At 32.4% G+C, this 14,122-nt stretch overlaps 1 protein-coding gene across 3 annotated transcripts in view; it reads right to left on the minus strand.

Moving 5' to 3' along the window:
* Positions 1-14,122, minus strand: part of Vps26 (vacuolar protein sorting 26) — a 66,570-nt gene that overhangs the window by 16,174 nt on the left and 36,274 nt on the right. For all 3 annotated transcript variants that reach the window (XM_035358071.2, XM_035358070.2, XM_085808437.1), the window contains exons 4-6: positions 7,842-7,998; positions 6,806-6,970; positions 1,152-1,327 (exon numbers count right to left, since the gene is read on the minus strand). In XM_035358071.2, the coding sequence (XP_035213962.1) occupies positions 1,152-1,327; positions 6,806-6,970; positions 7,842-7,998 (498 nt within the window). The remainder of the gene's footprint in view (positions 1-1,151; positions 1,328-6,805; positions 6,971-7,841; positions 7,999-14,122) is intronic.

Genomic DNA, 14,122 nt, shown 5'->3' on the forward strand with positions numbered 1-14,122 from the left:
GAACAATTTTACACATGTGAACTAAAATTTTTATCTTGGAAAGTCCACCCCCCCAAAAAAAAGAAAAATACTTTGAAAAGTTTCCCACTAGGGAAGGAGTTTAAACAGGCCGCTGGTACACTGCCAAATATTTAGCGAGACATTTAGAACTTCCTCACACTCGATGACAGATGGCGTAGTAACCGTGCTAAGAATTATTTAAAAAAATCAGTTTCACATGTGGTACACAGTGTAAAATGTTGATGTTTGTCCAAATGATGGAATTGTTTAAGAATTTCCCTGCAGTGCAAAATTCATAAATTCGTTCCCTTCCCCAAACCTTTAATTTTACATTACTGATTGCTAAGGTGACATGAAACCATATGGAAAATGCCAAATACAGCATCAGTTTAAAATCAATAGGGAAAAGTAAACTACTGATTTTTAGTGCGAAGAGAACCAGGTACCTCTTCAGCAGCAAAAAAATTACAGCAAAAATGGGAGGTGCAACATACACTTCACATCAAAAGCAATGGGCATAGCAAAGCAAAAATGAACACAGCACCACCTGTTGAGAAAAATAATAATGAAATATAAAAAAACTGAGATATTAGAATTCTGCAAATATATGCCAGGACTCTACTTAATTAAAGTCAATTAACTAAAGAAGAAATATTTTGCTAATGATACAAGTTCATTTTTATTTTCCTAAAAATTCACATTTTTCATTCCAAATCTACATCACACTAAGGTTGCTTTATTTGTATTTTATCCTCGCACGTTTCTCTTCTAATTGCTCTTTTTGAAATATTAATAGTTACTGTCACTACATGAATTTATTTTATTTATATTAAGAATATTAACAAATCAATATGCATTAGAAACCATTACATGCTTTGAAATAAATTAAAAAGCAAGTATTTTACAAATATACAAAAAAGGCAGTAAATGCCTAAAAATGCATTATGGAAATACTCACAAGATGGAAACTTAATACTTTGCTTTAGTAATGCATTATATTCCTGAACTAAGAGCTTAAAATTTTTTAATTAATAAAAAATATAATATATATAATTTAAAAGTCCAGTGAAAGCATCTAATTAATATAATTCAAGACAAGACATATTATAAATACTATAAAATGCTAAATAAAACATGTAAAGTTCTATTACCTCTTACCGGAGCCCCATCCATTATCTCATATTTAGCCACTGTCTCATTGTCACTGTAGGAATTTGGACCAGAGCCTGTTGTTTCTCTCTTAATTATTGCTATTTCCATGTGTCTGATTTTAATACGAACCAGAAGAAAATATATTTTGCCAACAATCACATCTTTCAAATGATACCTTCAAGAAAAATGTTTTCTATATTCTTTGGTAGATGTTTTTAGTCATAAAAAGTAAATATTTGCAAGAGAAAATATATAATCAATTCATTTATAGAACATAAAAAATCGCTACAACTTTTATTATAACAATCAATCAGTTTTTAAATATGATTCCTATACTTATTTGTATGTTTTATGAAAGACTCACAAAAATTTAAGATAAGAGGAAAACTAGTTTTGAATCAGCTCCTTCTACACAAATGAAAGGAAAGGGGGGGAATCTAACAAGTCTAAATTAACTCCTTACTCGTCGCAAAATTTATTCATTCTCAAAATTTTGCTGTTATATAATCAACTCACAAGTACTGTGCTGCCATCTGTGTAAATAGAATTGATACGGGCACGATGAAAATTGTATCCCCTTGACTTTTTATTGCAAAAGTAGAGCCCATGCAAGATGTGGAAACGACAAAATTTATCGGTAGCCCATACGAGAGACGGGCGCAACGAGTAAGGAGTTAAGTGAATCTAGCAGGCATAACAGAATTGCTGCTTTCTGTCCTCTATATAAACTCCTTAGACCTTGCAACTATGCACATCAAACATATCTGCAATGCAGTTTTCAAAGATCACATCTGGATCTTCAGTCACGATTTATCACGCACTGACAGTATATAGACACATGCATACTATTTCATTGTAGCAAGCATATTCAGCTTCTCAGTTTAAAAATGGCCACTTTTGGAAACAAGAAATGCGACCATTTTTCACCCGTGCTTTTCACTTTTCTTTAGCGTGTATGTACTGGAAGAATCCACAAGAAAAGGACCATACCACCAAATGGTTTTTGGTCCATGAGTCATTATCTAGAATGATTTCTGAAAACACTTTGATTTTAAATTATGTTGTAAACACAGATTTACACTAGTCCCCATAACTCTCCCTTTGCAGGTCAGTAAGAAGATGGGATACTAACTTAGAAAATCACTTTCTGAAAACCAAAGCAATCATCATACAGTTGGCAGTTCCTGAACTTTAAGATATCCTCGATATGCAGATAGGAGATGAAAATGTTCAACTGCACAATTTTTGGTGGCAACACTTTTGATAATAATTTAATAGGATCGCAATTAGCAAACTAACTGAGATGGGTAGATGAATGGCTTTCACATGTACCACTTTCAAGTGCATTAAAATAGTGCAGTAGCTAAACACTGTATGACATGAAGGAGGTATGACATTTAAAAAGGTTATATTGAAGTTTCATGGCAATCCTCCTCGTTTAACTTTTTTTTTTTTTTTCCAGAAACAAAAAAAAAAAAAAAATTAATGCATGAAAATATCTCAGATGAGCAACAGTTACCTTAGGATTATGTGTACCTGATATTCTTTGTAGGAACTAACTAAAAGTATATAGTTCTTTATTATTTTAAGTTTGTTAAAGCTTCTTTCACCACTAACTACAGTAACTGGCAATGTCATACCTGCCAACCTCTAAAGATAAAAATTCAGAAGATTTCTTCCCCAAATTCAGAAGATTTCTCCAAAATTCAGAACACGAAGAATTAATATCATGCTTTGATATTAAAAAAATAACAATTTATACAAATAGAAAAAAGAAAATTGCACTTACTTTAGTAAATCTCAATTAAGTAGTAACTAAAAAATTTATTAGGAAACATAAAACAAGAACTTAATGTTACACAAAAAAATTATTGCAATGAATTTAGAGTGCATTTTTTGGCTTTAGCCAAAAATTCTTTGGAAAATTTCCTGTCATAACAATTAGTATTCTCATAACATTTAGCAATTAAAATGTTTTCTAGAGCTTTTGGTGAAATTGAAGAACGAAACATAGTTTTGTTTTTCTTCACAACACTGAAGACTCTCTCGCACTCAGCATTACTGTGTGGAATTACGAGAATAAATTAGGAACCCATTCCGGATATGAACGGGTTCTTTCCCGAAGCGCCAACAGATTCTCTGCGGATGAAAACCCGAATTTGAAAAAAAAATCATCCACTTTCTTTGACGTTGTCGAAGCCGAAGCATTAACTTGCTAACATTAATGCTTTTTAGACTTAACAATGCTTCACAATGTCGCTTCTTCCACCGTGACTTATTATGAAGTCACACACGCACACATTGCAAAATGCATAGTTATTTCTTTTAAAGGATTCTTTAATTGTTGGAAATTCGGCTTTGTAGGCAGGCCGAAAATATTGAGAATATGGTTTTTTTTAACTCATTTTGTAACAACGACGTATTAAGAAAATTCGTAGCACGTGCAAACAACAACAACAAAAAAAAAAAAAAAACAGAATGCGACAATCCACGCTAAAAAAATAATCTGGCGCCCACAAAGAAAAGAGTGGGAGAAACAAGTTCAGCGCATTGGATTGGCTGGTTAAGCGGCGAGTTGGGAGAAACCGCAGGTTACTGGATTCGAAGTAATCGGTAGCTAATGGCGGTAAAACACGATGCGATTGGCGAAAATCGCTGAATTGGCGAAAAATTCTAAAATTTCGACAAAAATCACTAAAAACACTTGAAAAGGGGAAAAAATCGTAAAAAATGGATTACAATCGTAAAATCGTAAAGACAAACGCATTTTCGTAAAAATTACGAAAAATTCGTAAAAGTTGGCAGGTATGCAATGTTGCTGCAATGCAATTCTTAATGCTGTTTCCAAATTCGGATAGAAGTGAAATAAATTATAATCGTAAATTATTTTTAAAAGCTCTAAGCTTGTAGCTTTTGTGTCCGGAATTATTGAAATAGCATGGTTTTTTTAAAACTAGGTAATTCTGGCTGAATTCCTTCAGCGTTCATTATCACTTGGATATTCAAGTGCCAAGTTATAAGCTGCTGCCTTTAAATTAATATTATTATTAATGACATCAATTGTTCACTAGTTAGAAACTGAAAATCCAAAGAGATTATCGCCACTTTAATTGTGAAATTAAAATGTCGAACACTTCAATTTCAATAAAAATATTTTTTTGGAAAAACTACAATTTATATCGATTCCTCCCAATTTGATTTATTAACTTTTCATTTTTGTTTCTCTTCAAATTCTGATGATATAGTTGAAGTTTTACATACTCTAAGTCTACATTACTCTAAAGTTGAAGTTTTACATTTTTCAAAAATGCATCGAGAAATATTTTCTCTCATTTCATGTAATGAAAGACAGTCTCTCTATTAAGTGTGCTGGCTTTATAGACAGTTATCATTTTTGCCTGCAAGGCTTTATTTACTTTTTCGATTTCTTGCAATATTATTTTCCACACAGATAGACATAAAAATTTTGAATTGATTTTTTTTTCAAAATGCTGTTATTTTCAGCCCATTGCAAAGACTTGTGATTTAATGCCATACCTTTCAATAATCTATGTAGTTCTGTTATTTGCAGATCTAATTCTTTAACAGCCATTTGCTCTAGATGACCCTCGTGTATTTGTAGACCTTTTAATGTTGTTTTCAAAATGGACATAAATGCATCCCATCTACTCATTGAAGATACAAAAAAAATTATAAATCCTCTGTACAGTGCCAAAAAAATTAACATGCTTGAATTTGTTGAAAAAAAAGGAAAAACTGCAAAAAAGAAAATTACGTCCAAAGGGGCATTTTTTTTAACATTTTGTGTGTAACCTTTATTTATTAAATATCATGTTCTTCATAAAACTCAGTTCAAGAGCAATTTTGCAAAATAATTTTAAATTGAGCACATCTTTAGAATTTCCGATACACAGTCTCAGGGGCCGAAGATAAAATGCTTTTTCTGTACAATGTTGCCATTGCTTGCTTTGAAATCCTTAAGTTTGTTAATCAAAAATTCATTAAAGTTTTACAAAATATGAAATCGATAATAAAACAAATTCCAAATTTCAAATTTGGGCTTCTAGATGCCCATATTCGCAGTAGGATTACGTCATTCAAAATTTGATGGCTCTAGGTACTGTTGTTTTATCACAATGAGAGAAACATACATACATTTATGCAGATTCTTCATTATTTAATTTCTTCAAATATAGGGCAATAATATTTGGTGGCAACAGATTGAAAAGTGAAATGGATATTCTTGTGATTTGACGCAAAATCTCAAAACGTAAACTATCGTCCCTCAGGGACAAAGCCCCTTTGAACTAAAAAGAAAAAAAGTGCGATAACTAATTATATGGTATATTTCATTTTCAATCAACCTTATTTATCGTTCGGATGCTATTCCAGAAGGCATTTATGAAATTGCAAAACTCAGCAGTTATGTCGCCGTCTATGTTCAGTTAATGTACTTTGGCAAGTTTATTGTGACAAAATAAAGAGCTTAAGCTACTTTCAATAACAAATTTTAATGTTACAAAATATTAAATACACTGCTGTGAAAGCTCATGTCTTTTGAGAATAAATTAATGCTATTACTTTTTTCTTTCTTTTTTTAGCTGCATTGTTTATAACACAAAGTTATTTTAATATTCACTGTTGTATTCAGAAATTAGAAGTTAAAAATCATAAGTTTTAAAAATAATTTTCTGAATTTTTGATCGAATAGCTAAATTTGGCGCCTCTTCTATTTGTTCACCTGAGGCAAGTGCCTCACCCTTGTCCAGGCCCTGTCTCAAAGTATTAATAAATTAGGTTTCGATCCTCAACCTGTGAACAACATAACCCAACTAGTCGAAGAAATGGGAAAAGTATGGGTCTGGATGTGGATGATACTGATCCGGATGAGTTAGCGAAAGAGCATAGTGAAGAATTTATAACAGACGAGCTTAAAGAACTTCACAGCAAGAGACGGTAAGTTTTCGTTTAGTGAAGGAGGGAACAGGAGTTGACACCCTCTCTTCCAGTATAATTAAAGAAGTGTTGGCAAAGTGGGAAGAAATGAAAACTTTCTTTGAAGAAAATCCTCCTAATAAAGCAGTGTGTGGGCTCACCACGAACTTTTGTAACATCATGAGTCATTTGCAGGCAAAAAATGTTTTCCAAATTACATAATTCTGAAGTATGGGTTTTATTTTATTTATTTATTTATTTTCTGAACAGATTTCAACATCAGTTCATCAACAACTAATAAACACATCAGTTCTTCAATAACTAATAAACACCTAGCGGACTTCCTTTGATTTTCGGATTTAAATATGGCGTATAGGACCAGTTAAAGAAAAATTTTTTTCCAAGTTTTATGTTTGGATTTTTCTCATACTATTTTTATCCTTGTTCTACCAGCACAAGAAGTATTCTATCATCATGATAAGCTAGCTATTCTTAAAATGACAAGCTTTTGGAAACTGACTAGCTGATTTCACAGAGTTCCTAGTTTCCTCTTTTAAATAATATGACAAGCTCGTAAAGACAAACAACTAGCAGTCCACATATACCAAAGCTCTGAAAATATTCAGCACAGAGCCTCCAGAATCATTCAGAACTAGAATTGATGCCTATTCAAAAGTCAAACATTTAAATAAATTAAAACTTAAGAAAAATTACTCACTTAGATTTATTATACTCAAATTCAATATGAAGGCAATCTTCAATGCCAACTTCCATTTTGATAGGAGAGTTTATTTCAGGATACGATGACAATGTATGCACGATTATTTCCATTTCTTTAACAATATCTGAAATTCTGCGAACTATTGTAACACGTAGGAAATACCTGAAAATAATTTCAGAAATAAATTCCAATTTAAGATACCAGCATACTTATATTATTACAAGAAATAAAAATATAGTACTTGCCACTTATTATTATATACTCACTGGTTAAAAAAATCAGCCATTCATTGCATTTACATTTTCAGAAACCAAAACCTTGGTCCATAAACTTTTTAAAACATATTTTTAAACTTTCCAAATTGTACAAATAGTTTCATTTTAACATTAATCTGTAATTATTATTTTAGGTGTTGATTATTAGTTACTGTCTTAATAGATGTATTTAAAACTGACATCACAATTCACATTAATCAAATTGTCATCTATTAAACTCAGCTGCTTAATAAATTTGGATATGCCTGGAATGGAAACGATCTTAATAAGTAGTAGGTACTGTAGTTATCAATTTCACACAAAATCACTTGCAATCCATAATGTCATGACCCATCTCAGATGTGGGAATCCGTTTTTTTTACTTTCATGCTACTAACCATTTCAAAACCTATCTATCTTGACAGTGAGTTTTAATTTTAACCATCTACTTTGTTGCTTTGAAAATAACTCGTTTTGATTAGACAGTCATAATAACTAACAAAGTGCTCTAGCCATGCTCTACATGGTTGGCTGTTTTCAGCAGCCCTGCTTATGTTTTAACAAGCAAGGCAAGCTCTTACTGATCATGTTTTTTTTTTTTTTTTTTTTTTTAATTTTTATTATTTTTTTAGGGGAGGAGTCACAGAAGTCTGACATAAACAGCATTTGATTGCTCTACCTTCACAGCCAACAGATGGCTTGGTTAAGGGCAATTCATAGCCCATTTTCATATCAGTGTTCATATTTTGTAAGCCACCAGTATGTGCAATGACTTTTACCTTAATCTGACATTGGCTCCAGTATATGATTCATACGGTTTTTCCACATTCACAAATTCAAAGGCATATGTTGTATTCTGGCACAGTTCTCCAGGTCTTGCAAGGTCTTTAACTAATGAAGTGAATTCATGATGATTACCTTTATCATAATAAAGCTCTGAAAAAGAAAATAGTCGTTAGTTTTTACAACAGGAAATAATTTTTAAACCAAAATTGATTACTCAGTTCTTCAAAGATAGCCTTTTCATATGAAATTAGTCAATTCATGGGCCTTAATTAAAACTGAGCATTGAAAATAGAAATGTATAGTATTTCTCGTGCCATTTCTCAACACTAAAAGCCAGTAGGCTACTATGTATAGTATATACATTAATAAAAGGACGATCAGTTTATGTAAAAAGTTTACAGCTTTAAACATATATGCAAGATAAGAATATGAAAATAAATTTCTAAATGTGTCTAATGATTTGCAATAACCTTATATTGTCTTTTTAATTTGGTTATTTTCCTTTTGTATTGCACGAATAGTAATATGATTAATATAAATCTTTCTGAACTCCAACATTTCAAAATTAATAACTCTTCATGAATCTTACATAATGCTCAATATGACAATCAAAAATATATTGCAAGCATCTTACTATTTTTTAGAGAGAAGGGGGAAATCAGTGTTGCCAGAAATGTTTCAAGTAAAGTAGCAAAAGTAGACTCAAAAAGTCGCAAAAATCACAAATGATGTCAGAGATGACGTAATTTTTGTGACATCAGTTATGTGTGCTCACGACCTGACATCATCACAAATTTATTGTCTATTGGTTCTGTACGTTACAGACTGTATTCGATTCTTAGTCTTTTTAATCTTAGCTTTAACGAAAATTTTAAAACTATATTTCTCACTTTCAAATGTTTAAATATCTGTTTTTTAAACTAATTCTCATTTAATTTAGGTTTCTATTTTTAAATTAATTTGTCCATATCCATTATTAAGAGATCCCTCACGTTTTAGACCGTTAGCACTTTTGTACCAAATTTTTTCAGCTGGCAGTTAATTTTTTTTTAATTCATTATTATTATTATTATTATTATTATTTTGTCTGTGTGTTTAATTGTGAACATTTTAATTAAGGACCTCTTTTCAGTGAGATTTCCATTCAGTGTGGTAGATTTATTTCAGATTCTGATTGCTTAAGAAAGTCTTGTTCTTCCACTGTTAAATTTGTGTTCTTATTTAGAAAAATGCTGTTGCTTTGATTTTTAAGTCATTTTCCATTGCTTAATTCTTAAAAATATTATAATCAGGAGAGTGAATTTCAATTTTACTCTGTTTGGGTATTCAATATATGGTAGGCAAGCTGCAAGTTCTATTGTTCGATTTGTTATCACCACATAACTAGGTGATGGAATTGACTTAAAAACAAAATAGATGGAAGATGAGGAGGTATGATAAGAAATTCTAAAGCAGTTTTTTCTTTCTTTTCCCCCTTTCCCCTTCCCTTACCCCCTCTCGTTATACTGCCGTCAGGCTATGCAGCCTTGAAAAGGAAAGTCCACACGTAGACAAGAATGCCAGATGCCAACTTCTACTTAACTACTAACTACAGTCAAAAGTCGTTAATTCAGACACCCATAATCAGGAATGATCTATAATCCAGACCTCAAAGCTACAAACTTTCTGCGCATGCGTCACACTGACGCATGCGCGTAAGACTTTACGGCTGCGAATATGTGCGTCCGCAAATTAGGTTTACGAATGCGCGTTTAATGTATAACGGACGTTATAAGCTGAGCTAAAATTATCTAATTCAGTTAATGTTGCAGATTGCGTTGTTCCTTAATCTTTGAATTGGATTCGGCTTATTATTTTTTGCAGACTGTTAGAGCAATTTTACAAAAGTAAGCTTGAACTTTCAATTATGTCAAATAGAATTTCTGATATATATTTACTAATATGTAAAGGATCTACAAAGTGAAAGTATGTTTCGAAGTTCATTAAACAAAAAGTGGAATTGCTGCAAAAAATGGAAAAAGGCATATCCTTTGTTTATCTTTAACGCCACGGCGCGCAATGAATTGGAAGTTGATCTGTCAGTACTATCCTTATCTTCAGGGCAGATGTTTTTATTTTATTTGGCTTATAATTCCTTACTAAATGAAGTATTTCATCTCGATGTACTCCGCCTCTGATATGATTTAAATCAAATTCGTCGTCATTATAATTCGCTTCCGATAGCGAAGAAAGTAACAGAGGTTATTGAAAACGAAAAAATGTCGATCGACAAATTAGTCGGTATTCTTGACACAGCAATTATAGGACTTGAACAGCGGAACTTTGTAACTGAACACGAAATTATGTCTGTTTATAGAATTAAAGAGGAATGTATTATCACATAAAAAACGCAGCAACTTAAACAACTTACATTGAAAGAAATGTTTAATAAAGTAAACAAATAAATATTAAGCTTTTTTTTTTTTTTTTTTGTAAATTTTGATACCCTTTAGATCATAATTGTTCTTTATTTCATAAATTACGGTTTCATATTTTTAATTTTATAATTTCCACATGCCATCTTGCCAGACTTAAACTGATGATCTATAATCCGGAATCGCCGAATTCCCGACGAGTCCGGATTAACGACTTTTGACTGTACTAATATAAACTGTTTTTTTTTTTTTTTAATATACATTATATTTAACTGATACATTATTTTAACATAAAAGCATTTTACGATATATTAAAATCTTTTTTTAAGTCTTAAAATGTAGCATAAGAAAATGATGAATGTCGCAAAAATTTTGCAAAATGCAAATACTAAAAATTTTATAATTAGCACTAATTTTATAATTTAGCACTAGTTTGTCAAGTCACAAATTTGCGAAAAATCGCATAATCTGACAACACTGTGTGGGGGGGGGGAATAACCAAATTGAAAAACAGATTTGAGGAGCTATTAAAAATAAAAGTTAAAATTTTATTATCTATATATATCATATTTACTTGCAAATGTCTTCCCTCAAATATCTCTCCTATCTTTTTCAGCATAGAATTCAGAAACTTGATTTGTCACAACAATGTAGAACAGAGATATAAACGCATTTCTATAAAGAACAATACTGAATAGGACGCTTTGGAAATATAGGCTATAACAACAGTAGTCAATCAACTCATATTTGTTTTTAAATGCAATGAGTATTTTCTTTAAAGCGCCTAAAACAGCAGGCCTCCCTTTAATGCATCCTGAATAATCCATAATCTGCTACTGCTGTGAGCTCAAGGCATTTAGAAGTTTTTGTAATTTTGGAATCCCCTCCCAACTGCATCTAATTTGAGACACTCTTTTAAGGACAACAGATGTTAAGTTTTCTTCAGCAGAAAGCCAGTGATATCTCTCATAAGAATGGAGAGGGGGATAGATTAAGGCTATTACTATACACAGTAATATGCAACATAGAGCTGTATCATAAGCTTTTTGCTTTTTTTAGCAAACATATTTTAAAACAGTTCAGAAATCCCTAAGTTGAACACCTCTCTTTTCTCTTGCTATTGTCCACTTGGAAATTTGCCTGAATTTTGATGGCTTTAGCACTTCAAACAAGTTTATTTAGTGCAATAATTTAAAATGCATGACATCAATTGGGAATATTATGATCTTATGGTCTGGAAGTATCCTTAAATGTCTAACAAATAAACAAAAGACTGATTTATTGCATTTCAGATAGCTAAATGTGCTTGCAATTAAGCCCGATTTTATTTTCCTCTCTGAGGATATTTCTGAAAACGCTATAAGGATTTTATGACTTTGGTTCAGGTCATTGCATAATTATAGTTATATCTTTACTTCTACTGTTAAAAGTCACAATTTCCTAATAATATTTTGGCAATATAACTTTTACCTTGCATTGTTCGGCAATACTGTTAAACCTTGCTGTGTTCTAGGATGTGTTCCTCTGGCGTGTCGCCAATAATAAATCATTATTAGTTTGGTTTATTTGACTCGGGCAAAACATGCTAGGGGCCATCTGTCTAAGGGATGTCTTTGTGGAGGACTTATTAAGGGAACCAGCCTCCTATCCATGTTACACATGGGGGAAAACGATCATGCAGACAGCCCATCTGAATGGAATCAGTTGGACTACCAGTGTTCAAATTCACCACTTGTCCCTGGTGCACACTATTTGATATTGCATTCCTCTTTAAGTTTTAACAAATGCATTTACCAAAGAAATATTGATATGCTGTGTGCCTAGATCAGGTGATGAAGTCGCAGTACCAGGTTCCTGGGCATCGCCCTACTCTGTGTGCAGTTAGTGAAATAGTTTTAAGCATATCTTTTTGTGAGCTTAGCATTATCAGAAACGAAATTTCTGAATGTGAAGCATTCATGAAAAACCAGTAGCAATACGTGGAAGAGCAGCATTTACCTGTAGTTGTATGCAGCAGTAGTACAGCAATTTATAGCAATTAAGCATTATATTGCTGAAGATTGAGCTTGCATGTAGATGCTGTGAAAAGACAATGTTCAATTCGATACTACGGAGAGCAGTTCCTCGCGCAGAGACATCAGTGGCTGGAGTGGTGGAGAGAGTTGTTCGTGGACGGTCTACGAAACGAGGTCAGCTGGCTTGGAAAGCTAAGGAGATTGGAGGAGAGAGATAGCACAGTGCAGCAAAACTACTGGAAGGCAATTTAAGGTGGCAGGTTTTCAGAGCCATGCATTATGGAGATTGACTGAGCCAAAATATGGGGAGGGGAAAACTTAACATAATTTCAAAACTGAGATTTTACTTATCAAGATACTTAGAAATGATAATTAAGTAACTGCATTCATATATTAAGAGTAATGCTAGAAATAATGACAATTTTTATTTAAAAAATTTTAGAGCCGAGCTGAGGCAACTATTACGAGTTTTACGATATATTCATGAAAAGCGTTAGTAAACATTAGTTCAGAGCCCTTAAAAAGGCACCACCACTTCTGGTGTAACTAATGTCATTGAAATCACAATCAAGTTCTGGAATACTTATGTTTTCAACACTTGCAATTTTTCAGAAAAAAGTTTTGGCAATTTCTGCCAGGTACTTTTTCACCTGAGGTATTTTAAATTCCTCGTGGATGGCCACGTTTCTGATAAACCAGCAGCATCTTGTTATTTGACATTGAGTCAAATTTTGAGGTATCTGTAATTTAGACACAATAACACGCCGAACAAATACTAATTCAGAAGTCAAACAACAAAAATCAGACTTATATTTTCAAATTTTCTAGTTTTGATGGTTTTACCGAACCACCATCGTCAGCTGCAAAAGCACAAATGAACGAGATAGGATATAATGATCAGATAAGATAAGAAAGCCTGGATAGAAAATAAGCTAGTGGTGCCATCTGTTGATGAAACCAGAACTAAAACAATTTCTTTAAAGACCGAAGGCAAAGATGGAGTGGAATTAGGATCGTTAACTAGAACAGAAAGATTTTTTGAATGTGAAATGCCTCTAGAAAATCCAGTTATCTAATGGAAGATGTTTTTTGAATAATTTTGGCAGCAGAAAAATTTAAAGTGTGATTTTCGGACCAACAATGTTGAGCAACAGAAGACTTCCGTGTTTCCTTTTTTCTAACATATGCCTCATGTTCCCTGACGTGAAATTTTAAGGCTCTCTTAGTTTGGCCAATTTAAATTAAACCACACTGGCAAGGAATCCTATAAATACCCCAGGAATTCATATCCGGAATGGGGTCCTTCAGTATAGAACTCGGAATTTTATTGATGGGAGAATAAACAACCCGAAAGTTTAATTTCTGCAAAATATGTGCAACTTTATAGCTAATTGATGGAAAGAAGGGAATGACAACATAATTTTTATAATCTCCTAAAACAAGAGTGTGCCTTTTAGTGTGATGAGATGAGAATTTTTTAATTGCTTGATTAATAACGTTGGGTGAAAAGCCCCTGTCAATAGCTATTGCTTTTAAATAATTTAGTTCTTCATCAAGGGATAGTTTGGAGGAGCAAACTTGAAGAGCACGGAAAACATAGGAACAAAATGAAGCTAACTTTTGTTTAGTCGGATGACATGATTTAAAGTGTGGTGGAAGGCAAACCGATGAAGGTTTATGGTAAGCCGTAGTACTGAAGTTGGATGCGTTACGTGTGACCAGAATGTCGAGAAACAGAAGAGAATTGCAAGTCTCAAGTTCAAAAGTGAACTGAATAGCAGGATCAATAGAATTCATTGTTGAAAGAACTTTGTTTAAATCATCTTTATTACCTTCAAACAGGTT

Source organism: Stegodyphus dumicola, chromosome X1, assembly GCF_044657685.1.
Source record: "Stegodyphus dumicola isolate Sdum_Otavi_A_Nest chromosome X1, ASM4465768v1".
Classification (NCBI taxonomy): Eukaryota; Metazoa; Arthropoda; class Arachnida; order Araneae; family Eresidae; genus Stegodyphus; species Stegodyphus dumicola.